This window comes from Perognathus longimembris, chromosome 17 (assembly GCF_023159225.1).
Source record: "Perognathus longimembris pacificus isolate PPM17 chromosome 17, ASM2315922v1, whole genome shotgun sequence".
NCBI lineage: Eukaryota > Metazoa > Chordata > Mammalia > Rodentia > Heteromyidae > Perognathus > Perognathus longimembris.
Genome location: NC_063177.1, coordinates 44,410,599 through 44,437,583, shown reverse-complemented (window position 1 = coordinate 44,437,583; position 26,985 = coordinate 44,410,599). Strand labels below are relative to the sequence as shown.

Genomic DNA, 26,985 nt, shown 5'->3' with positions numbered 1-26,985 from the left:
TGGCTCTCTACCTTGTCCTGACTGGTACACATGGCTATTTCAAGACATTTTAATTCCCACATGAACACAGAAGACATTAAAAAATGACAACTGGATAGCACTAAGATGCTAAAGAGATAGAAAACATGGCACCAGATATTGTTGATAACAATGTTTCCAATTAATCATGAGAGAAGATTTTGAGTAAGAACAACTAAGAAATAATATTTCAGGTTATAGATGTTATCCTATCACATTATATACTTGTGTATTGAAATGTCATATAATTATGTCCTAATTATTATTATTACTATTATTATTTTTGGCCAGTCCTGGGGCTTGGACTCGGGGCCTGAGCACTGTCCCTGGCTTCTTTTTGGTCAAGGCTAGTACCCTACCTCTTGAGCCCCAGTGCTACGTCTGGCCTTTTCTGTTTATGTGGTACTGAGGAATCGAACCCAGGGCTTCATGCATGCTAGGCAAACACTCTACCACTAACCCACATTCCCAGCCCTGTGTCATAATTTTTTTAAAAATTATTACGTAAAAGAAACAAGCTGGGGTGGCTGGGGATATGGCCTAGTGGTGAGAGAGCTTGCCTTGTATACATGAGGCCCTGGGTTCGATTCCCCAGCACCACATATACAGAAAACGGCCAGAAATGGCGCTGTGGCTCAAGTGGCAGAGTGCTAGCCTTGAGCAAAAAGGAAGCCAGGGACAGTGCTCAGGCCCTGAGTCCAAGGCCCAGGACTGGCCAAAAAAAAAAAAGAAACAAGCTGGGTGCAGCTGGCTCATGCTTGTAATCCTAGATACTCAGGAGGCTGAGATCTGAGGATGGAAGTTCAAAGCCAGCCCAGGCAGGAAAAGCCAGGGAACTCTTATCTCCAATTAACTATCAGAAAAGGGAAGTAGCGAAATAGCACAGTGGGTCAAAGTGGTAGAATGCTACCCTTGAGCAAAAGAGCTTAGGGACGGCACCCAGGCCCTGAGTTCAAGTACCATAACCTCCTCTCCCCCAAACAACAAAAAACAATAACTTAAAACAAGTCTCGGGGCTGGGGATATAGCCTAGTGGCAAGAGTGCCTGCCTCGGATACACGAGGCCCTAGGTTCGATTCCCCAGCACCACATATACAGAAAATGGCCAGAAGCGGCGCTGTGGCTCAAGTGGCAGAGTGCTAGCCTTGAGCGGGAAGAAGCCAGGGACAGTGCTCAGGCCCTGAGTCCAAGGCCCAGGACTGGCCAAAAAAAAAAAAAAAAAAAAAAAAAAAAAAAGTCTCGATACAGTCTTAACAGAATCCCAAGTGCCAATTTAGAGAAATTCTCTACACGGAGCTGAGCTTGTAAGAGAATAAGATGAGCTTGTTTCTCACCAGGCCCTTAATGTTATCCCATTCCACCTTTTGTAGGCCCCCTCCCACAATCATTTAAAATGTTAATTCCTTGTAGCTCTTTTGCTCAAGGCTAGCTTTACCACTTTGAGCCACTTCAGGTTCTCAGGTTAATTGGAGATAAGAGTCTCAAGGACTTTTCTGCTCAGGCTGGCTTTAAACCGTGATCCTCACATCTCTCTCAGCCTCCCCAGTAGCTAGGATTAGTTGTAAACCACTGTCACCTGGTGTACAATATTTTTAACTATTCAGAAAATACAAAATCAACTCTCATGTGCCCATCATTCAGCCTTAACAATTATCAGCCTTTTGGCAATCTTGTTTTATTTATCCCCTATAACTTTTACATTTTAAAGCAAACCTGAAACATGTTACCCTCATTTGTAACTGTAACATTTTAATTTTTATTCCAATAGCAAAGAATTAATTCCAGGTCCCCATATGAGAATAACCCACTGAGATCCCACCCGGCCTTGTTTGGAGTTACCTCGCCAATATCTCCTTGCACGACTCGAATAGGGTCAATCAAGATGTCTCTGGCCAATTTTTCGATCTTTTTCCGAAAAGTGGCACTGAATAAGAGAGCTAAAAGTAAAGTAAATTCTGTTAAAGAAACAATATGACTTTTCAACTAAGTTAACCCACTAAGCTTCTTTGATATTCAGAATTAATGTTTTTCTTTCTACGTAAGTCCACCTGACCTTTAAAATTTAGTTTAAAAACTGATTGCTAAAGAAAAAGATTTTATCTTACTCGAAGTATGTTACATTTTTTAGTCAAGAAATGAATTGTTGCTACGGTTCAGGAAAAGGCCTTTATTTCTATACAGGTCAGCACTGTGCAATGCAGTAAACTATATAAACTGGGCAAAGTGTACATACCAGGGCAAGTTATTTAATTTGTAATCTTCATTTTTTCACCTATAAAGATGAGTACTTATATCTAGTCATCTCGAGGGTCCTGTCTACCCCAAAGAAGTAGTTGTTAACCTCATTTATGAATTATTGTTGCCTTTCCCGTGTTTATAGGGGCAATCAGAACAGCAAGCTTTCACTTTTAAGTACAGATGTAGTTGTATAATAGAACAGATTCATTCATACATACTCTGTCTGTCAGGACGGACGTGACTTGCTATGGATCGAACCTGGTATTCTGGAAGAAGTAGAACAGTAAAATTAGTATTACAAACCTTAGTCACTTTAGTAAAATTCTCACATGACCTCTGAAGAGTTAAGAAAAATTTTAAACTGGCTGGGAATATGGCCTAGTGGCAAGAGCGCTTGCCTTGTATACATGAAGCCCTGGGTTTGATTCCCCAGCACCACATATATAAAAAATGGCCAGAGGTGGCGCTGTGGCTCAAGTGGCACAGTGCTAGCCTTGAGCAAAAGGAAGCCAGGGACAGTGCTCAGGCCCTGAGTCCAAGGCCCAGGACTGGCAAAAAAAAAAAAAAGAAAAGAAAAGAAAAATTTTAAACTACTTCATATATCATTCTCTATTTCCTCCATGCAGCTGAGCTGGGCGGATGGTTACTAGCAACATCAGAGAAATCAGAACTTAATGATTTGACATTAACCTACCGAAGAATACAATTTTTAAAAAATGTAAATAAAAATGAATAAACTGAGAAAATGCTCTTCCTATATACAAAAAAAAACTTCTGAATTTCCTTGGCCCCATTTAGAAGCATACTTTTCCTGAGAAAATTCCTAAAAAAAGTTATTACATCTTTATTTATTTATTTTTTTGGCCAGTCCTGGGGCTTGGACTCAGGGCCTGAGCACTGTCCCTGGCTTCCATTTGCTCAAGGCTAGCACTCTACCTCTTGAGCCACAGCGCCACTTCTGGCCATTTCCTGTATATGTGGCGCTGGGGGAATTGAACCCAGGGCCTCATGTATAGGAGGCAAGCACTCTTGCCACTAGGCCATATCCCCAGCCCGTTATTACATCTTTATAACAGTATTTCTAAGTGCTATTTTTAACTTCTTTCATGCTGACAAAATTAGTTAAGTTTAGAACAGTAAGAAAAAAATTAGTATCATGAGGATAGAGACAGAAGAAACTGGTATTCAAGGCATACCGAATCCCATGTCAAACATTCGATCTGCTTCATCAAACACAAGGTAAGACACTCTTTGAAGATTGGTTGCTTTCTTCTTCACATGATCTATTAGCCGACCCTATGAGATTCACAAAATAGATAGTAAATTCCTTTTTAAAAGGCATTCTCATGCATGTAATCATAGCTACTCAGAGGCTGAGATCTGAGGATTCTGGTTCAAAGCCAGCCTGGGTATGAAAATCTGTGAGACTTATCTCCAATTAACCACCAAAAAACCAGAAGTGGCCCTTTGGCTAAAAGTGGTAGAATGCTAGCCTTGATCTGAAGAGCTCAGGGAGAGTACCCAGGCCCAGAGTTCAAGCCCCATGACCAATCAGAAACATACATACACATATACACACACACAAACATACACAAACACAAACACACACACACACACACGGAATTTACAAAGACTTTCTGAAGCTGAATTTTTAGCAAAAGTGCTAATTCTTTAGTCTTGGATAGTAACAGATATTGGTCTGACATCCTCAAGAAACAGAAAATTTGAAAACTGCATTAAATTCTTCCTGTATATTACTTGTGGTTTACATTCAATGAGCAAGTGGCCAGCATCATTATTGACATACATTCTGAAATATCCTGGTTTGAAACATTACTCATAGGTTTGTTGGGTTTTTTTTTTTTTGTCAGTCCTGGGCCTTGGACTCAGGGCCACTCAGTGCCACTCTGCCACTTGAGCCACAGCGAAACTTCTGGTGGTTTTCTATATGTGGTGCTGGGGAATCAAACCTAGGGCTTCATGTATACGAGGCAAGCACTCTTGCCACTAGGCCATATTCCCAGCCCCTACTCATAGGTTTTATACACACAATCTTCTGGGCAATTTTAGCCACATTGTGACTATCTTTCTATTCTTTACGCTCTTAGTAACTACAGATCCATTTTTAGGAGAATATTAAAACACATACACATACAGAAACGACGATTTGAAATAAAGGGAACTTGTAGCTGCTTATGTCTATCTTACTGGATTGCTGCTTTGGCCAACCAATGACATTTAAACCAAAACCAGAAGCTGCAATTAATCAGGGTATTCCCAGCCCTGCTTTAGTTACCACATTTGAGGGAGGAAAGATTCTCCTGAAAACTGTTTTCCAGACCAAGAGAGCTTGGTTAAGGAGCCATTTAAATGAAAGATATACTTACCGGGGTACATACAACAATCTCTGCCCCTTCCTGAAGGGCTTTGGCCTGCTCCCACATGCTCCCTCCTCCATATACAGCCACTGAGCGAAGATTGTATGCCTTCCCAAATCGCTTGCACTCGGCATGGATCTACAAAGTTGTCAGTAACATATTAACAAAGAATAAGCCTAACAAACACTTTATCAGACCCTAAAGGGAATTGTTCTGAACGTGCCATGTGATACCACAGAACATCAAATATCGCTAAGCCATGTTTACTCATTGCATTAGGCTAAAATTGTGCATATCGTTACTGTTTCTCTTCCTGGTCTTATCATTATCTTTCTACCAAGAAAAATGAATTCACCCTAGGGAAAAATTCCTTTGAGTGTCTAATACAAAGACTTCCCACAATAGCTCCTCCCATCTCCCCAGAAGTTTCCCTGTCATTCTACCCACTTGACCAGCAGCTGGTCCCTTGCTAGCCCACACATGGAAAAGGGCATTCTATATATGAAGTACATACCTGCTGGCAAAGCTCCCTAGTGGGACAAACGATCACTGCAATTGGTCCATCACCTGGTTCCAGTTCCTTCTGATCCATTATATGAATCAACATGGGCCAGATAAAGGCTGCAGTTTTTCCACTGCCTGTTTTGGCAATACCAATCATGTCTCTACCACTTAATGCCACCGGCACACCCTGGTAGGAAATAAAAAGTATATCCAGTTTAAATTTTAATTCTAATGATTAAATGAAGGAACTCCTAGGGGAAGATAAATCACTATCAATGACATTCACTTCCAAAACACACTAGCCATGAGTAGTGAGGAAAAACCTGACATTCTCATAAGCTTCTTGATTTATAGGAAATAACATCATTCTCTTCATGTGCATCAGTCACCATGGCCAGGATATGAATATTTCCAGTTTTCAACTTCATAAATCCCTAACAATTTATAAAGGAGCTGCTAACTTTTTAAAAGTGTCTTCCCCGCAAGAAGGCATAGGCAATACACAAGAAAATCCACATTTTCTGTACAGGAATAAATAAATCCAATATATGAGAAGGAGAAACCACTTTGTTCAATAATAAATAAACATTTTCAGTCACTGACAATGGTAAACCTAACCATGCACAAATCTTAGAGGTTGTTTTGTTTTGGGTGGTATTAGGGATTGAACCAAGGGACTTGCACATGCTAGGCAAGCACTCTACCTCTTAGCCACATACTCAGCAAGAAAGATCTTGCATAGACAGATATAATCATCTTTTTGTTAGGTTTAAGCCATAAAATACTTTCATTATCATATTTTCAAGGTACTTAGCAAATACGAAAGAACCTTTTTCAGCCATTTAGCAACTTCTTGTAGTAGTAAATAATTTACACATGCCTTTAAATTTTTACATTTTAAAAAGTACTCCTGGACTTCATATATGTATTCCCCTTACTCCACCTTAATTAAAGGAAGAATTGAAGACTAAGCCAAAGAGAAAGTATCTTCTATAGACCCAAACATTAAATCCTGTTGTACTGCTTTAACTTGTCAACTAGTTATGGAATACTGCTGTACTTTCCTTTCATTACATTTTACTTACCTGACACTGTATTGGAGTAGGCTGTGTATATTCAGACTTCCGAATCTGGTGCATAAGTTGTTCATCAAAACCAAAATGAGCAAAACTACTTCCTGGTCTAGGTGGTGCAGCACCAGAGACCTAGAGACAGAGACAACTCCAAGAATGACTTGTACTTCAACATAAACAGCATCTGAAGCAAAGTATACTTACTAGCTCTAGCATTTTAGCTTGAAATGAAGTGACAATGTAGGTTTATAGCCAAAAGCATATACTGAAAAGGCAAAATTTCAATGTAACAATCTCATGTACAAAAACTTTTCCTGAAATAATTGTCATTTGGTTTTAAAAGATTATAAAAATCTCAAATTTGAACTAATTTTCTCACAAAAAATAAAAACCATTAAACCATTCAACAAATGGGCAGTTATTGTTCTGATTCTTCTACTTTGCTTCACCAGATAGTAGAAAAATTAGTAACATTCACTCTCCTTTTTCTTGTGGTACCAGGGCTTGAACTCAAGAGTATTATACTTGGCAAAGTGCCCTGCCACTTGAGTCATGCTTCTAGGCTTCTTTCTTTGTTAGCAGTTCTGAGATAAGGCCTGTGCAGGCCTCAAATTTTGATTCTCCTACCTTTCTCTCCCAAAAGAAGCTGGAATTAAAGGTAGGTCTCACCATACCCAGCCTGTATTTAAGAAAATGTGTTGCTGACTTTTTTTTGTTACCTGAGCAAGCCTTGAACCTTAATCTTCTTGAGTCTCCAAAAACTGGAAGTAACACTGTGATTCAATATGGCAGAGTGCTAGCCTTGAGCAAAAAGAGCACAGGGACAGTGCCTAGGCCCTGAGTTCAAGCCTCATGACTGGCAAAAAAATGAAGCATTAATTTCTATCATTTAATTTTAAAGCACATGGCTTTAGAATTTGAGCAGTGTGACATCATTTCAAAATAATGTTCATATCTCAATTTTGTTTTCTCTTTCTGAAGAGATTGCTATCCTTCACTCCTTGCCCTCTCAGCACAAAATAGACAAAGCTAACTGAATATACAAACCAAAAACAACCTCAGGCTAAAATATCACCTGAAGACTAAAATAATCAAATAAAGATACACAAGACCCAGGGATGAAATTATTACTCTAGCAAAGATAGCTCAGAGATCATTAGAAAAGAAATCTAAGGTTCTTAGAGGTTTAGGAGAACAGTAAAACTAAACCTAGACTAATAATAACAATACTCAAACAGTTGCTTAGTGATTCTTACCCGTAGATTGAGCTTGTGTCGAAGATCTATTAGTTGCTGTGGAGTGAGGTTGGTTATCTCCTCGTGCTCATTGTAAAAATTTTTTTCAAATGGTGGGTAGTCAATCTGCAGGTCCAATTATTCAAAGTTAGTCTAGAATTCAAGAGTCAATCCTGTAAGTTTGATTTTAATGCAAAATGTTCACAAATATTACAAAAATAAAGCCTTTCCTGCTAGAAAGAATAAATCCATTTATTCTTGACAATCATCCCCCAAAGTACAGCCTATGCCTCTTCCTACTTCCAACATAAACACTAACCTACTTCCCACAGACTAGGGAATCTCTGCAATGCCAAAGACTTCAGAAGACATACATCCTACAAAAGGTATTCTGCCAATAGATTTAAATGTTTTGGATTAAGTTGTTGACTAGCATTTAGAATCATCCAACATCTCACCTGGAGATTTCTATCTCTACTTTGTTTTTAGAAACATGGAACTAGGCTGGATATGTTGGTATATACCTATAATCAGTGCACTTTGTTTGTTCCTTAAAAAAATGTGGGTTTTTTTGTTTTCCTAGAGCTTGAACTCAGGGCCTGGGTACTGTTCCTGAGTTTCTTTTGTTCTAGGCTAGCACTCTACCACTTGAGCCATAGCGCCACTTCTGGCTTCTTCTGTTTATGTAGTGCTGTGCAATCGAACCCAGGGCTTCATGCATGCTAAGCAAGCACTCTACCGCTAAGCTACATTCCTAGCCATCATTGTACTTTGGCGGCTGAGGCAGGAGGATTCTGAGATAGAGGCTAATCCAGTGCTACACAGTGAAACACTGTTCCATAGAACCAAAATAAAGCAAACAAACAAAAAAACAAAAAAAACCATCATCTAGTTTTAGACACTGTATAAGCAGTTGATAATGTAGCCTCGTCTAGCTTTGAACCCTTGGTCCTCTAGCCTTAGCCTCTCAAAAGTGCTTAGATTACAGACATGAACCACCACACCTGGCCATTTTTAACTCCAAAGAGAGAAACAGTCATTTCTGCTGCTTGTTCCATAGCTTACATATAATTGGCTAAATGCTTCTTTCTAGTATCATGAAAATATCCTATTAAAATAATTTCTTTTGCTGATATTGGGTTGAAGCTCACAGTCTCCTGCTTGCTCACCATCCCCCAGCAGCTTGAGCCACAGCCTCAGTCATTTCCTTTCTGCCTTAAGTAATTTCTTCAGGTGGGATCTTGCTTTTGTCTGGGGCCAGCCTCAGACTGTGACTGATACCTCCTACCTATGCCTCCCACCTAGCTGAGACAACTGGCCATGCCATCCTATCTGTTGTACTTGTTGAGATAGAGTCTCTCTAATGGCTGCCCTGGAATCTCAATCTTACAGCTCTCCTCCTCAACCAAAGTACTTTGAATTACAGGCCTGAGCCACCTTGCCTGGGTAAACTTACTTTTTAGGAAGGATTTAAGGATAGATGAACAAAATTTTCATAATCTTAGATGCATTCAAAGATACTTTGGTGAGCTGGACATGGTGGTACACACCTGTTATAATTCGAGAACCTAGAAGGCTGAGGCGTAAGAATATTTGAGGAAGGGCAGATAAGAAAGAGTAACAGAGGGAATGAATATGATCAAAGTACATTGTATGTACGGATGGATATACACAACAAAACCCTCTACTTTGTATAGTTTACATATGTAGAAAAAGCACTCAGCTATTCGGAAAACTTAAACATTAAACCCAAAGAAACAAAACTCAAATTCAGCAAGAAACATCATACCTCTGAATGATCAATGGGAGGAAGAGGATCAATAATTTTTTTGGAAGGTGCAATTGGATTTCCATCACTATCATATTCCAGATTGTCTTCTTCTTCTTCTTGAACCACACCAGCAGTTGGGTTTTCTGCCATGTATCGAAAGTAAGCTTCCTGCAGGAAAGCACAAGAACGTACTCACTCCCAAATCAAGTTGAAAACATTTTTTCCTCTTGTAATTAGTGCATACAGTATACCAGAATACTTTATTAAGGTTAAATAAATACCTACCAAGTAAGACAAGACTTTCACTAATGATGACTCCTTTTACCATAGTGGTAACTCAGAAGAAATAAGCATGGCAGTTAGTACTACACAATGATATAACTTGTTTGATCAATGATTTACAAAGCTGTCTGCTCCAGTTTTTCTGGGTGGGTTGGGGCTAGAGAACACATTGGCTTTACCAGTTCAAGTTTGGAAGCTGGTATTGATTAGGTCACAAACCTGGAAAGGGCTACACTGCTCACTCTGGCTTTTACCATCCCACAAGTGAACAATGGAACAAGAAATTCTAACTACTAGTCATTAACATTCCATCATGAAATACAAGAATTGCAAACAGAGCCCTCAGAATGAGGTAGAGCTTAGATGCGGCTAGAGGCCACCAGCAGATTTATCAGAATAGACATTAATTTTGGATTCAAAAAAGAGGACTAAAGCTGTTATTTGCTTTGATATCAGATGATCAAAGGTTCCATCTTCAACATGGAGAGGAAGCCATATGAATCTTTATACTATATTACCAACTGGTCTCACAGATAAAAAGGAGCAAGTCAAATGACATTCACTGCTGAATGCAGTAATGGCCATTTCAGTAAAGACAAACTCTACCTTGCCCCCAGTATAGACTTTGTGGGATAAAAATAAAAGATAGAAATACTGCATAGGAACTCACTTGGTCATCTTCCTCTTCAATGTCATCTCGAATACCCCTGGAAAAACAAGCGGAGAAACAAACTTCCCTGCAAATGTTCCACATACCCAGTTCCATACTTACAGAAGATTAGTGTTGAATTCCATACAGGACAGGAACTCTCAACACTAACAATAACAAAGCAGCAAATAAGCATACTGTAAACTATACACTCATCATATACGTGTAATTTCCCTATGGCCTGCAAATCACATTTTTTTTTTTTAACGGGATGATATGGTAACTCTAGAAACATCAGTAATTAACATGAGTAAAAACTTTCTTCATAAAGGTAAGATATACAACATAGTTATGAGAACCATTTCATTATAAAAGAGAAAAAAAATACCCTGTATTTGATATACTACATTCTTATTATTTCCCAAAGTGTCTATCTCTAGAGTAATTGCTTTCAGCCAAAATCAGTTGCCTAGGAGATAGAAGGGAAAACTACATCTTCACCTTTGGGAGTCTAGAAGTAAGACTCCTAAGCAGTTTACACAGAAAACCACTGTCACTTTCTGCATCCCTCAAAATATGCTTGTTTAGCTCCTACAAACATCTCTTTCCAACAAGACTTTGACCTGACTTAGAGCAAATGCAATTTCTAAGGCCATCAGCAAGCAACACCACTCATGTAGTGCAGCTGGAAGAAAGATGCTATGCACAATGCTTACTGTGTAAGCATATGCTATACACAGTAAGTTATTCTTCATATGAATCTTGGGAAGTACCTGAAACACTCATTTTGCCAAGAAGAGGAGAAAAAAGCTAACCAGGCCTGGCAGGATTAAGTCTTAAAAGTATATTCAGCACAGAAAAGAGTTGCTAAGGCTTCAGGTCATTCCTTAAATGAAATTGTTTCATTGCTAATAATATCATTTGTATTATATAATCACCATTATTTCTCATAAACAATCATATAGGTATTAATCTATTTTATATTAACCACAGTATGAAAACATAGGACATTTTATAATTGAAGACCAAATACTATTCTACCAAATAGAATATGCCTTTTAATTATTGCAAATATAGATTTCTGCCACCCCCACTCAAGTAGCCAAGATAAAGGGATATCTTTAAGACAATTGTATATACGTTGAATTTTTTTTCCTCTATAAACTCTGGTGACATAGCCTTTGTAATACTTTAGTGATTTTCAGGTAACTTTTCTGAAGAAGAAAATTACTTACTTTACGTTTTTTCTTTCCTTGTCCTTGTCTTCAAGCCTTTTCATGTCTCTAGCCGCCTGATCCTAATGAAACAAAAAGGCTATATGGAATCACATGAACTAAAAACACTGAAAGCAAAATTTCTCTACAAAGGGCTGGAGACAGGTTTCAAGAGGTAGAGTTGACTAGCAGGCACAAGGAACTGAGTTCAAAGCCTAGAAGTGCCAAAATAAAATAAAGAGGAAAGAGGAAATGGAAGAGTTTGCACATTAATCCAGGCACAGCTGAGTAGACCGATTGCAGTTTGAGGCCAGTATGAAAACAAGTTAACAAGACCATCTCAATGAGTAACCTGGGACTGTGCCTGTCATCCTAGCTAGGTTAATGGTGTGGGTAAGAGGCTCACAATCCAGGCTAACCTGGGGAAAAACTCAAGAAAAATATTTGCAGATTGGAATTCCTGTCATTTTATAGATTTCACTGTGTGCCTTGACTACTACATTTTGGTAATACTGAGGTTTGAACTCAGGACCCCATGCTTGCTACCAAGTGTTCCACTACTTGGGCCACACCCCCAACCCCTTGATTGCATTTTGATATAAATAGAATGCATTTGACTTATTTTTCAGACAAATATCCAAATGTTCTAAAAACTTGTCTGTACATGGACTGCACAATATTGCAGATACTTTACCTGCAATTCATATATCATGCATAAAGAAATTTACAAAAATGCTTCATTGGGACTGGGGATATAGCCTAGTGGCAAGAGCGCTTGCCTCATATACATGAAGCCCTGGGTTCGATTCCCCAGCACCACATATACAGAAAATGGCCAGAAGTGGCGCTGTGACTCAAGTGGCAGAGTGCTAGCCTTGAGCAAAAAGAAGCCAGGGACAGTGCTCAGGCCCTGAGTCCAAGGCCTAGGACTGGCAAAAAAAAATGCTTCATTAACAAATATAAAACCTTTGGTAACTTTTTTTTTTAAAGTAAGTCTTTATTGCTATAGAGAACCTTAAATAAGGTAAATCAGCCTTTCTCCAAGTGTAACTTAAGACAATTTACATTAGCTTATCAATGGGCCTAGCATAAGGATGTAGGTTTCTGGATCTGATTTTGAATAGTTTTTTTTTTTTTTTTTTGCCAGTCCTGGGGCTTGGACTCAGGGCCTGAGCACTGTCCCTGGCTTCTTTTTGCTCAAGGCTAGCACTCTGCCACTTGAGCCACAGCGCCACTTCTGGCTGTTTTCTGTATATGTGGTGGTGGGGAATTGAACCCAGGGCCTCATGTATATGAGACAAGCACTCTTGCCACTAGGCCATATCCCCAGTCCCTTGAATAGTTTTTGATTCTTTTTTCTGAAAAGGAAAATGATAAACACACACACTTTTTCGGGGGGGGGAGGGGGAGTGCTGGTACTGGGGCTTGAACTCAAGGCATGGGCTTTGTCACTAAGCTTTTTTCTTTTTGTCCAAAACTAGCATTCTACCATTTGAGCCACAGCTCCGCTTCTGAGCCACAGTTCCACTTCTGGCTTCATGGTGGTTAGTTGGAAACAAGAATTCCCACAAACTTTCCTACCCAGGCTGGCTTCGAATAATGATCCTCAGATCTCAGCCTCCTGAGTAGTTAGGATTATAGGCGTGAATCACCAACATCTGGCCATGGAAAATTATATTTTTAACAAGTACCAAGGTACTTAGAAAATGAAACCAGGAAGCAAGTAAAAAGGGCAGTTAATCACCTTTCCCATCTCACCTTCTGGATGTTAAGTTATAACATAAGGAGACATAGGAGTGCAATCATAATTCTATCTTCTCCTTTGAAATTTAGGAGGAGCTATCTAAATCTGTTTTCTCCTTTGAAATGGTAAAAAAAAAAAAAAAAGTCTGGTAAGAACTTTGCAAGAATAGTAGGCACTTCAAGAATGACAAGCATTTTTGGCAAAAGGAAATCCTGAAACTTACCTTTTAGATAGGCCCCAATCATCTTACCTACCCAGAACCATTTTCTAAAGATTAAGAGGTAACCACATGTATTCATCCAGCTTAGAAAGTATTATGAGGGAGCTGGGAATGTGGCTTAGTGGTAGAAGTGCTTGCCTAGCATGCATGAAGCCCTGGGTTCAATTCTTCAGTACCACACAAACAGAAAAAGCTACAAATGGCACTGTGGCTCAAGTGACAGAGTGCTAGCCTTTAGCCTTGAGCAAAGGAAGTGCCCAGGCACTAAACTGAAGCCCAAGGACTGGGAAGAAAAAACAAAAATCTGAGATCTAAGGAACAAGGAACACCATTCAAAGTCTGGCTGGCAAGAAACAAGAAAATTCATGAGACTCTTATCTCTAATTAAACAGCAAAAAGCCAGAAGTGGAGCTATAGTTCAGGTGTATATTGTGAATATTGACAAAAGAAAATTACAAAACACAGAATTTGCCAGTTTAGTAGTTCCTTAAGTTTAACTGCATTATATAAATAGGCTAGATTGAATATGATGTTTACTCTATTTAAGAATATACTAATACTATTAATATATTATATACTATACTATTTGCCAAGAGCCAATGGCTCACACCCAAAATCCTAGCTACTCAGGGGGAGCTACCACAGTTCAAAGGTAGTCTGGGCAGAAAATTCTGTGAGACTCTATTTCCAATTAACCACCAAAAAAAGCTGGACTGAAAGCATGATTCAAATGACACAGAACTAGCCATTAAAAAGGCCAAGTGAGAACATGAGGCCCCAATTTCAAGCCCCAGCATAGGTGTGCTTCTGCACATGAACAATTAAAATAAACCACACACACACAAACATTCAGGAAGAATGTTCAAGGATTGCAGTCCACAAAGATAAAAAACAGAAGTAGAGGTCAAACTTCTGAAAAAGCAAAGAAGGCAACCAAGAGTGGGAATGAGAAAGAAAAGAGGGAGAGAAGGAATAAGAAGAGTCAAGAGGGAGGAAGAAAACAGAAAAACTTTGAACAAAGATTGTTAACTACCTTTAAACTACTTTAAATTGTTTTGGGTTTTTTGCCAGTCCTGGGGCTTGAACTCAGGGCCTGAGCACTGTCCCTGGCTTCTTTTTGCTCAAGGCTAGCACTCTACCACTTGAGCCACAGCGCCACTTCCAGTTTTTTCTATATATGTGGTGTTGGGGAACCGAACCCAGGGCTTCATGTATGGGAGGCAAGCACTCTACCGCTAGGCCATATTCCCAGCCCTATCTTTGAACTACTTTAACGAAACAGAATGTTTCTGACACTTGCCTCCACTTCGGCCATGAATGCCTCCAAGGGGTCATCATCGCTGTCAGAATCTGCTGGCTTGGAATGGAATTGCTGGCGCGTGGGTGAGTTCTCAGCAGGAATGTAAGGTAAATCAACGTTACTGGAGTCTTCTTCCTCATCTTCAAAGTATCTGAAAATTAAAATGCAGACTGGTGAAGTGAATACTTAGTCTGGAGACAGTGAATCTTTCATTTAGCACAAACTTTTACTCTCATATATCTTATTATTAAGAGAGTACTATGCAGGTCAAATTAGAGACCTGCAAAGCTTTGGCTAAAGGACTCACTAATCATGGTTCAAGTGGTAGAGTTCCTGCCTAGCAAGTACAAGGCCTTGAGTTCAAACACCAGTACTGTCAAAAGTTTACAGAGATAAATACAAGATGTAACAATGGCTTCTACGCATGTTAATATATAACACATATACACAAATACAGCAATATATACTCATTTTTCCAGCAAGTTTTACTTAAGTAATGAAAACTATCTTCAATTGGTTGGATGCTCACTAGGATAATTTTGTATTTAATTTCTGAATAATGTCCTAGGCTTTCTAAAATGCTATTGCAGAGGTGGCACAGGGTCCTAGATCTGTAATCCCAGCCCCTTGGGTCTAAAGGGAGAGAGAAGTTGTAAATTCTAGGACAGTTTAAAGTTTTAAGATCTTGTCTTAAAAAACATAACTAAGGGCTGGGGATATGGCCTAGTGGCAAAAGTGCTTGTCTTGTATACATGAAGCCCTGGGTTCAATTCCCCAGCACCACATATACAGAAAATGGCCAGAAGTGGTGCTGTGGCTCAAGTGGCAGAGTGCTAACCTTGAGCAAAAAGAAGCCAGGGACAGTGCTCAGGCCCTGAGTCCAAGGCTGGCCAAAAAAAAAAAACCACCATAACTAAATAGCTATGTATTTCGGTTATATATGTTTAAAAAGGCAGTATCATAATTAAATTGAAATTATAACATTAAGATCTCTTTCCAGGCACTGTGTTTGTAATTCTAAGTTACTCAGAGGCTGAGAACTTAGGGTTGAAGCTTGAAAGACAGTTCTGAGAGAAAAGTCAGTGAGACTCTTCTCTCTAACCATTAAAAAAAAAAAAAAAGTCACAAGTGGAGGTATAGCTCAAATGGTAGAGCACCAGCCATGAAGAAAAGCTAAAGGAGGGGCTGGGAATATGGCCTAGTGGCAAGAGTGCGTGCCTCGTATACATGAAGCCCTGGGTTCGATTCCTCAGCACCACATATATAGAAAAGGCCAGAAGTAGCGCTGTGGCTCAAGTGGCAGAGTGCTAGCCTTGAGCAAAAAAAGCCAGGGACACTGCTCAGGCCCCGAGTCTAAGCCCCAGGATTGGCCAAAAAAAAAGCTCAAGGACAGTACCTACAACCTAAGTTGGGGGGGGGGGGGGGGAGAGATATTTCTTTAGATTTAATACAGAAATTATCTATAGAAATGTTGAATATGGTAGGCAATTCCAGGTATTAAGAGGCTGGTAACTTGGGCTGGGGATATAGCCTAGTGGCAAGAGTGCCTGCCTCGTATACACGAGGCCCTAGGTTCGATTCCCCAGCACCACATATACAGAAAACGGCCAGAAGCGGCGCTGTGGCTCAAGTGGCAGAGTGCTAGCCTTGAGCAAAAAGAAGCCAGGGACAGTGCTCAGGCCCTGAGTCCAAGGCCCAGGACTGGCCAAAAAAAAAAAAAAAGAGGCTGGTAACAGAGGATCATGATTTGAAGACAGCCTGGGATACATATCAATTATCTAGGAAAAAACAAACCAATAAAAAAACCTAGAGTGAAACCCCCAGCTTTGTTTATAACCATTGGCTTATTTAATAAGAAAATGAAAAAAATTACAAATTGCTGTTTCTGAGAATTTTGGGGAAATAATCCAAATTTTCTACCAGTGTAAGATGTTACAACATAATAATTTTGAAAACTTAGATGTCAAGATAAACTTTCTACCAATTCTGAAATTATGTATGCTTATTTTTTTTAAAGTATGAGCTGAGTGCTGGTGGCTCATACCTGTAAGCCTAGTTACTCAGAAGGCTGAGATCTGAGGATTACAGTTTGAAGCCAGCCTGGGCAGGAAAATCACCTGAGATTCTAATTTCCAATAAACCATTCAGAAAAGGCCAGAAGTGGCAGCTGTGGCTAATGTACTAGCCTTAAGCAAAGAAGCTCAGGGACAGTGCCCAGGCCCTGAGTTCAGGCCCCAGGACTGCAAAAAACAAAAATTGCATTTAAAAAACTATATGTTATCAATAAAGGACTATAGTAAAGACTACCAAAAGTAGAATTTAAGCATCAATGGCCTCCAATATAGTAATCATACACTTCCAGTATGACTCATGAAATGAAAAAAGATTCAAGTGAACCTAACTGTTATATTTCTTATAAGTAAACGTCAATGTAACTTATCAGGAATGATACAACTCCGAGAAAACCAATTTAGGAGCTATTATTTGGGAACCAGTGTTTCTTTGCTTCAGTATCGGTGGATGGAATGAGTAAGTCAAAGGTCTACTTTTGCTAACTCATTAGGAATTACACTTACGCATTTTCTTCATCGAAGTTGGCCCGTTTAGATCCAATTTTGTAGAAAGAAGGAAGCTGTGGAGGAGCTGACTTTCCAAATCCAGAAGACGAGCTAGTTGCCCCAAAGGCACTGTGGGACTGCTGTGGGAGTTTGGGTTCCTCTTTCTTCCCAGCACTGATGGCAAAACCTCCAAAACCAAATCCCCGCTTAGTGCCAGGGCCACCTTTATTCCAATTCATGGTGCCAGTAACCGATCTGTTAGGGACAAAATGCATGATATAAATCTAACTTTATAAAAACATTTAGGCTTCTTTCAACCTTTACCTACAATTTCACTTGAAGCTTGGGCCACAGGTATTATTAGCTTAGTTGGTAAAGCATTTCCCATAATGTACAAAGCCGAAGGTTCAACACCAAGCACCATAAAACAAAACAAAACAAACCATAACATTGGCCTTCAGATATATCAAACAATTTCAACCAAATGACTGTTTTCTAAAATACTGAATAAACTAATTTTACCACAAACTAAAGAGGAATGTGGTATTTAATACCATCATCTTCAAAAGGATTTGCTTACTAATCAACAGTTTATTGGATTGCTAAAAATATAAGAAATATCTCCAGGGATCTAAGTAAAAAAAAAAATGGTATTAGCCAATTAAAGTTATTATGAAAAGACTTACTCTTAATTTTATTCTCAAGGAACTTATATTACACCAGGAAAAAGCAAAATACAAAATAACCTACAGTTACAATGTTTCTTGTAACAAAGACTGAGATGTCATTAGCAAAATGCCCTCTGGGTAATGACATCTAGAGGAACCCCAAAATTGAAATTTAAAAGACAAAATCAGTTATTTGAAGTATCTATGTAGGTGTATCTATAAAGGGAGCTTATGAACCATGTATTTATTGAGCAACTGTCCATTAGAATGCTATTCACTGATACAGTGCTTCAAGTGTTCAGTTGATCTATGATTAGGGATTATAAAGAAATTCCCCAAGTTTCTTTATAAATACCAACAAAATCAGCTTACAAATTGTATCTTATTAGTTTGGGCTCCATAGAAACCTTTCTTTCCTTTTTCTTAGGTCCAAGACTGGGACTTGAACTCAGTACCTAATGCCTTCCTTCACTGGCTAGCACCCTGCCAACTGAGCCAACTCTCTCACCAGTTCCAAGGATTAGTTTTTTCAAGCAAACTTTTCTAATATAATTTACCTAAGATTTATAGAAATAAAATATGAGGGACTGGGGATATAGCCTAGTGGCAAGAGTGCTTGCCTCATATACATGAAGACCTGGGTTCGATTCCCCAGCACCACATATACAGAAAACGGCCAGAAGCGGCGCTGTGGCTCAAGTGGCAGAGTGCTAGCCTTGAGCAAAAAGAAGCCAGGGACAGTGCTCAGGCCCTGAGTCCAAGGCCCAGGACTGGCAAAAAAAAAGAAATAAAATATGAAATGACCTGAAATTTCTTGTCCTAGATGTACAGGATTTTTTTTTGTGGGGGGGGGGTGGTTTGGTTTGATTGCGCAGGTCTGTCAGTATGTATGTCTGTCACTGGGGTTTCAACTCAGGTATTCTGTAGCCACTTGACTTTCTGGCATACAGCCTTACCACTTGAGCCATGCCTCCATGTCCAGCTTTTTTTTTTTTTTTGGCTGGTTAATTGGAGATAAGTCTTTTGGATTTGTCTGCCCAGGCTTGGTTTAAACCTGGATCCTTAGATTTCAGCCTCCTGCGTAGTTAGGATTATAGGTATGTGCTACTGGCACCAAGTGACCTATTTGTCAGTCTTGGTGCTTGAACTCAGGGCTTGGGTGCTGTCCTTGAGCTTTTCTGCTCAAGGTTAGCACTCTGTCACTTTAAGCCACACAGCTCCACTTCTGGTAGTTAATTGGAGATACAAGTCTCAAAGACTTTCCTGCCTGGGCAGGCTTTGAACTGCAATCTTCAGACCTCAGCCTCCTGAGTAGCTAGGATTACAGGTGTGAGCTACCAGCGCTGGTTGTCCTGTTATTTTTATGCATTTTTACATTACTTTTATATATACACATACACATATACAATATTTAAAAACAAAACTAAAGGTCTATTATATATTAGTTACAATTTTTTTCATATAATACTACAGAGCTATTTCTGTGTACATATCCTTATTTCCTTAGTATCATTTGTTGGGGTGTGTGTGTGTGTTGGTGCCAGCACTGATACTCAAGAAAGGGCCTATAGCACTTGCTAGACATTTTTGATCATGATGGCATTCTTCAACATGAGCCATGCTTCTAATATAACATTTTGTTGGTTAATTAGATAGAGAATTTTCTGCCCAGGCTGACTGTGAACCTTGGTTATCCTAAGTAGCTAAGATTACAGAAATGAGCCACAAATACCTAGCTAGTATCAATGTAATATTTAGCCAGTGGAACCCAATTTTTCAAAATTTTAGTTATTAGTTTCATTTCTGGAGGTATCTATTAAACACTAATTTTTTTAAAAAGGGCATTAAACAAGGACGTGATTTTATTTATGTTAAAGCAGTGTTATAGGAGGAGGGAAATGGGGAGGGGGAAGGTGGGGGGAAAACGAGGGAGGAGGTAACAAGTTGGATAAGAAATGTTCGCACTGTCCTACATATGAAACTGTAACCCTTCTGTACATCACTCTGACAATAAAGAAATTTTTAAAAAGCAGTGTCGGGGCTGGGAATATGGCCTAGTGGCAAGATCATACAAAGTTGGAAGATAATGGGTGACTAGTGATGGTGCCATCAACAGAGATGGAAATTGCTAGCCAGGGAGAGGAGGAGAGGGGAAGAGACCTAAGGAAAAATGTCACACAGGGTTTAGAAATACAGAGGATGAGTCTGTTCCCTCTAAATCAAAGCTATAGAGCGGAATAAAGTATTTGTACAGGGGACAGAGACCAAGAGGCAAGACAAATCTTAGGATATATCAGTATCTGGGAAGAGGTGAAGACTCACATGAAATTCCAAAAAGGAACAGAAAGAATAGTATAACACAAGATGACAAGGAAGAAATGTTTAATGTCAAAAACTGAAACTAAAAAGCCAGGTTAAGATAAAAAGCTAAAAAGCCTCCACTAAATATACAAAGAATGGCTGATGGAGACTTTAGTGACTGCCTACCATGCACAAGACTTCAATCTCAAGCACTAAAAAAATAAATAAATAAATAAAAATGCAAGGGAGAGTCATCCATTTGGTACTGGGTTAGGGTTGAGGAATAAAGATTATTTTGTAGGCCGTTTTCCATTGTTTGGCAAGAAAAAGCAAGCGTGATATTTACTTTTCTTTTTCTGCCAGTCCTGGGGCTTGGACTTGAGCACTGTCCCTGGCCTCTTTTTGCTCAAGACTAGCACTCTACCACTTGAGCCACAGGGCCACTTCTGGCTTTTTCTGTTTATGTAGTGTTGAGGAAATCGAATCTAGGGTTTCATGCATGCTAGGTAAGCACTGTATTGCCATAAGCCACATTCCCAGCCCCATGGTATTTACTTCTTAAGAAAAAAAAACATAAACATGTTCATATGCTAAAGACACATCAACAGAGTTGGAAAAACTGTACAACAGAGAAAAAAGTCATAAGAATGAGTTCCTGAGACCTAAAGAGACAAGATCAAAGCTTTTAATAAGAGGAGTAAATAATGCTTTTCCCAGACTTGATGGGAAGGAGATGATATAGATATAAATCAAAGAGCTCAAATTACAAAACAAACAAATCACATACTTAATTTTAAAAATGCAATCTCTGCAACCGCTTTGTACAACTACTTAAAAAATTAAAAAAAAATTTTTAATTCAAGTTCTAGCCAGGTACCAGTGGCTCATGCCTGTAATCCTACCTACTCAGGAGGCTGAGATCTTATGACTATGGTTCAAAGCCAGGCTGGGCAGGAAAGTCCATAAGACTCTTTTTTTTTTTTTTTTTTTTGGCCAATCCTGGGGCTTGGACTCAGGGCCTGAGCACTGTCCCTGGCTTCTTTTTGCTAAAGGCTAGCACTCTGCCACTTGAGCCACAGCGCCACTTCTGGCCATTTTCTGTATATGTGGTGCTGGGGAATTGAACCCAGGGCCTCATGTATACGAGGCAAGCACTCTTGCCAGTAGGCCATATCCCCAGCCCTCCATAAGACTCTTATCTATAAACTACTTTAAAAAAAAAAGCCTAAAGTGGGGCTGTGGAAGAGCAAAAGAAGCTTGAGCAAAACAAACTCAGGGACAATGCCCAGGCCCTGAGTGCAAGCGCAATACCTCACAAAATAAAATCAACTTCTAAGGCCTCTAAGCCAATTAAAAAAATTACGTCTTCAACAAATAAGCCGGCAGTCTGACCTTCTACAGATGAAAGTCACTTATTGGCTTTCAGCAACATGCAAAAGCAATCAGTTTACTAGTTGATTCCGAACCTAATACCCAGGACTGGCAAAAAAGAAAAAAAAGTGTTCAGAGCCACAAGATACACATACACACACACACCCATACATATCTGTACATCAGCCACTGCAGACACTGAATGAAGCGTTAAAGGTAGCACAGCTATCTTCAGAAGAGCACTCACAAGAGAAACATGACTGTCTTCCATGCCTACCAAGTTCTCCCTGACCAGTCTGCCACAAGAAACACAGAAGACATCATTTGTATTCACTGTGGATGCTAAGGCTGTGAAGAAACACTATGACATTGATGTGGCCAAGGTGAACAGCCTGATCAGGCCTGCTGTCCTTAAGGCATATTTCAAAGGCTCCTGATTATGCTGCTTTGGGTACTGCCAAGAAAGTGGGGATTATGTAGAGATGGAGACTTAGCGCCATAGTAGAGCAAATGTGAGGCTCTGGGTGAACCCGGATGAATATACTGAATGAGAAGAATATCAAATGAAAAGAAAAAGAGTCCAGCTGACCAATTAAACATAAATACACATAATTTAAAAAAAAATTTTGGTTGGTTGTGGGGCTTGAACCCAGGGCCTGGGTGGTGCCACTGAGCCTCTTTGTGCTCAAGGCAAGTGCTCTACCACGTGACCCACAGGCCACTTCTGGTTTTTGAGTGGTTAATTGGAGAAAAGAGCCTCACTAAATAAATAAATAGATAGATAAATAAATAAACAAGAAAATTTTAAAAATGATTATTAAGAAAAAAAAGTCTCAGTGACTTTTTTTGACCTGGGCTGGCTTTGAACACCCTGGGATCCTTGTATCTTACCCTCCAGAGTAGATAGGTTTACAGGCGTGAGCCCTGTACTGTAACCCAGCTATATTTATATTTTATAGATACATACATATGTTTCTATTTACCATGAGAAACAAAGTAACAAACATAGCTTTGGCCAAGATGTACAGAAAGTTTAGAATCCTTATACATTGCTGGTGGGACTGTAAAACAGTTAAGTAGTTGTGGAAAATAGGTGTAGTGGGGTTTTAATAGATTAAAAAAATTACCATATAATGCAGCAATTCAATTTCAGGATATACATCCAAAATAAGTGGAAGTAGGAACTTGAACAGATAATTGTTCACACATGTCCAGCATTAATCATCATAACCAAAGGGTAAAAGCAATACAACACTGACAGATGAATGGCTAAACAAAATGTGGTATGTATATACATATGATGGAAATTTTGCTTAAAAGAGGGGAAAAGGATGTAGCTAAGTGCCTATATCTAGTCTTGGGTTAGTTCTAAGGAAAATGAAAATCTTGACACAGTACAACATGGATGATCCTTGAGGACCCTGTGCTTTTAAGTGAAATAAGCCAGTCACAAAAGGACAAATATTGTATGATTCCACTTATGTAAGATATCTACAGTAGCTGGATGTAAAGACAGAAAGCAAAATGGTAGAATAGTGATTGCTCGGAGTTAGGAGTGTTAATGGGTTGTTACTGTTTAATAGTTTTTATCAGTTCTATGGCTAGATGATAGTGACAGTAGTAAAACGATGTGTATATACTTATTACCACTAGCTGTACTCTTGAAACTGGCTAGTATTTTACTGAGTAGGCTTTATAATTTTAAAATTAAGAATTCTATTTGAATATTATTTTAGGTGGATATTTTATTTATGAGAGCAATGATGTTTATCTAGGCGTCTATCTACTCTGTAAGGCAAGCACATGAACAGTAGGTAATTTATTCTCTTGAGAAGATTCTTTTAAGGGCTGAGGATATACACCAGTAATGGGATGTTGGCATAGCTGTACAGGGTTCTTGGTTTGGTCCTCCAAATTGCAAATAATATTCTTTTCTTGTTTTAAGACTAGGACCAGAACTCGGAGCCTGACACTTTCCTCGCTGACTGTTACTCTATCAACTGAGCCATTCCTCCAACCCCAATAATAATTCTGTAAAAAGTAAAACATCCAACTGAGGGCATGGTTCAAGTGGTAGAGCCCTGCCTAGCAAATGTGAGGCTTTAATTCAATCCCCAGTACCATCAATAAATATTATATTTGTGAAGGATTAGCTGTAAAACAGAATCATAAATTTTAATGAGCAGTGGCTTTAAACAGAATAACTGGAGTCTTAATAACATCCCTTGTTCATATTGACAAATAGCCAGTTTCTTCTGTTGTAGGTCAAGTACCTTGACAGTTGTCTCTCACTTACATTCTTCTTTCCATCTTCATCTCCACTACCATAATAATTTCCTAACAAGTTATCTAACTTCCATATAACTACTACAGTGATCACTAAAATCAAACCGGGTTCTTATTTTGTCTCAAGAGACTGTTCCTGGCTCTGAGGATATAGTAACGGAACCAGACACGGCCTTTAGGGAGTATAATAACCTTCAGGCTACAATATGGTCAGGAGAGAAAACAAAAAACCAAAGCATTTAATTTCAGATAGAAAAGTGCTGTGAAAGGAAATGAAACATATAAGAGGTAAGCTACTGCTGAATGCCACTTGACATTTGACAGGTAATAACCCACACAATTCTACTATTCCAAGAATATCTGTTGTACTGGAAAAATTGTGGTGATATATAGATGCTGAGCTTAAAATGAAAATTAGTGAGGGCTGGGAATGTGGCTTAGTGCTAGAGTGCTTGCCTAGTATGTATGAAGCCCTGGGTTCCATTCCTCAGTACCACATATACAGAAAACGGCCAGAAGTGGCACTGTGGCTCAAGTGGTAGAGTGCTAGCCCTGAGCAAAAAGATATTCAAGGACTATACCAAGACCCTGGGTTCAAGCCCCAGGACTGACAAACAACAACAACAAAACTCTCCAATTAGCCACCAAAAAGCCAGAAGTAGAAGTTCAAATGGTAGATTGCCAGCTTTGAGCAAAAAAGTCAAGTGAGAGTATGAGTCAGGCCCTGAGTTCAAGCCCCACTACTGGCACAAAAGGGTGGGGGGGGGGGAGAAAGAGAGAAAGAAAAAAGAAAAGTAATGAGCCAAAAAGAGCCAGGCACTGGTGTTAATGGCTATAATTTGGTTCAAAGTCAGCCTAGGCAGGAAAGTCTGTGAGACTCTTATCTTCAATTAACCACTAAAAAGCTGGAAGTAGAGCTGTGGCTCAAATGTTAAGAGTACTTAGCCTTGAGCATAAAAGCAAAGAGAGTGCTCAGGCCCTGAGTTCAAGCCCAAGGGCCAGCACCAAAATAATAATAATAATAATCTTTAAAACAAAATACAATATAACTAATTGCTGGTAATGTTATTGTTAGGTATCCTTCCCTGTTAGTTGAATGGGACTATTGGCTGATAACTATGCAGGTAACTACACAAATATGAAGAACCACACTCCTCCATGAATTACACTACATAATTACAATGTTAGGTCAAAGCTTATAATCCTGTTCAAATGGTTCTCATCTTCTATAGCTTGAAATTGAAACTTTCCTAATAGCCTAAAAAGAACTGGCTGTTATGCAGACCCCTTTATCTCTCCTCTTCCCTGACCTTATCTGCTACTATGTATGTTCTCCTTTACTCCCCGCTCCAAGCCCATTGGTCCCCCATTGTGATACTTTTGTTCTCTTCAAGGTCTTTTTGCTTGGTATTCCCTTGCTTGAAACATTCTTTTCTTCCTTGCTTCCAGGGCTCCTCTTCATCTCCTTCCAGTCTGTTTAAATATCGGCTTGTCTGAAATGATTTCCCTTACCACTCGACTGAAAATTACAACATCTCCCATCCTCCTTTCCATTTTTTCTTTCCCCTTAGGTACCTAACAAACAACATGTATATATGTGTCTCTACCTTACTTTACAGAGTTAAGGTTCATGAAGGCAGAGGCTGGTTAGACCTATCATTGATAAGCACACAGTAGGCACCAATAAACATACTTTTTGGATGAATTACACACTAGGATATATAGTGTTGCTTTGAGTTACAGGAAAATACCTTTTTTTCACCGCTGAAAGTCTTAAAAAAGAATGTTTAGAACTAAACACTGCTTAATTTTTACCTGCCAGAACTAGGCTGAGCTCTAAAAAGGTTCAAGTAGATTAAGATATAGTCTCTGCCTTTTAGAAGCTGAATATGAGAGAGGATACAGAAATATCCTTTACAAAAAGTTAATATGCAGGGAAGCCATAAGATATCGCCTGGTAGCCTAAAAGAGGGAGGGCAAAGAGAGAAAGCTCAGTAAAGTGATAAGAAAGCTTTCTGACTAAAATGACAGCTTTTCCTTAGGTTTTTTTTTTGGTGCGTGTACTCGCAACCCACATAATTTGCTCCTATCAGATAGATTCTCAAGAAGGCCTAAAAAAATAAAAAAGTAACTACGGTGATGATAATCAGTGGATCTACTCAAGGTTTTATAAAAAAAAAAAATCACGGTCTTTTTATAGTCTTCTAATCTGTCAACTTGTACTACCAACTGCTGCCCACTTGGGTCAGAATCCTCCTGGTGGCCGTCCCAGCCTCCGAGCCCGACGTCCCGCAAATCCTCTCCCCTGGCTACAGCAAGGCGCCGCCTCCGGAAATCAGCCAAGTGGGTCCCGCTGAGGCTAGCGAGAAGCGGGAACCGTGGGTGGGCGACGCCGATCCGAAGCACCCCTCAAGGCTTCCGACCACACTTCCGTCCCACTCCCGATCCCCGGGGCCCGGAGGCTTCTCCGACTCTTTGTTAAGCGAGACCGAGGTTCCTCAGTCCTCGCTAGGCCCCATAGTTGCCTCTAGTGCCCCCCAAGGGCTAGCGGCCCCGCGTCTACACATCACCTTCACACAAACCTGCTGCTACGGATGCAGCGGTAGCTGCCACCACCACCACCACCACCACCACCGGCGTGGTGGGAATGCCGCGGCCCCGAAAGTCGCGCGGCCCAGGCCTTATCCCTCCGTGCTCCTCCTTCTCCGCCCCTTTCGCTGCCGCCGCCGCCGCCGCTGCTGCTGCCACCGCCGCCTCACAGCCCGTTGCTGACTGGGGGAGGGGATGGGGGTGGGGGGGTAAAAGCACGTCTGACATGCGCAGTGAGGAGAGCGCGGGCCGAGGGGCGGAGCCTAGAGGGGGCGGGGGTAAGGTTCCCGGAAGGACCCCGTTAAGGCCCGCCTTTAAAGGTCCGGAATCCCTCACTGGCCGAAACCTGCTTCCGGGCTCGCGTGAGATGAGGAGTGAGGGGCTTGACAGGCAGCTGTCCGAGAGAAAAGAGGTTGGCCCAGAACCACGTTTACATAAAAATGTCGACTCCTCGGGCCAATCGACCTTAGAACAGCATATCACCTCTTGCCTCTATCCACGTGGTCCCGTAGAGCATGGCCGCTTATAGCTTCCGGAGCACCAGTTCGGTGTGACGCCGACCTGACGGACCTCTACGGGAGGCTAA

The 26,985-nt window shown here is 40.0% G+C and overlaps 1 protein-coding gene across 5 annotated transcripts in view; it reads right to left on the bottom strand.

Moving 5' to 3' along the window:
• Positions 1-26,955, bottom strand: part of Ddx42 (DEAD-box helicase 42) — a 35,921-nt gene extending 8,966 nt beyond the window's left edge. Inside the window, exons 1-14 of one of the 5 annotated variants that reach the window (XM_048364974.1) lie at positions 26,883-26,899; positions 26,393-26,793; positions 17,203-17,439; positions 14,627-14,777; positions 11,384-11,445; positions 10,170-10,206; positions 9,236-9,385; positions 7,468-7,572; positions 6,224-6,343; positions 5,149-5,325; positions 4,644-4,772; positions 3,453-3,552; positions 2,475-2,522; positions 1,858-1,955 (exon numbers count right to left, since the gene is read on the bottom strand). In XM_048364974.1, the coding sequence (XP_048220931.1) occupies positions 1,858-1,955; positions 2,475-2,522; positions 3,453-3,552; positions 4,644-4,772; positions 5,149-5,325; positions 6,224-6,343; positions 7,468-7,572; positions 9,236-9,385; positions 10,170-10,206; positions 11,384-11,445; positions 14,627-14,777; positions 17,203-17,423 (1,398 nt within the window). In that variant the 5' untranslated portion in view covers positions 17,424-17,439; positions 26,393-26,793; positions 26,883-26,899. Of the gene's footprint in view, positions 1-1,857; positions 1,956-2,474; positions 2,523-3,452; positions 3,553-4,643; positions 4,773-5,148; positions 5,326-6,223; positions 6,344-7,467; positions 7,573-9,235; positions 9,386-10,169; positions 10,316-11,383; positions 11,446-14,626; positions 14,778-17,202; positions 17,440-26,380 lie in introns of those variants that run through there. The other 4 variants (XM_048364973.1, XM_048364972.1, XM_048364975.1 and 1 more) reach the window with 4 other exon arrangements.
• Between the last annotated feature and the right edge of the window lie 30 nt (positions 26,956-26,985).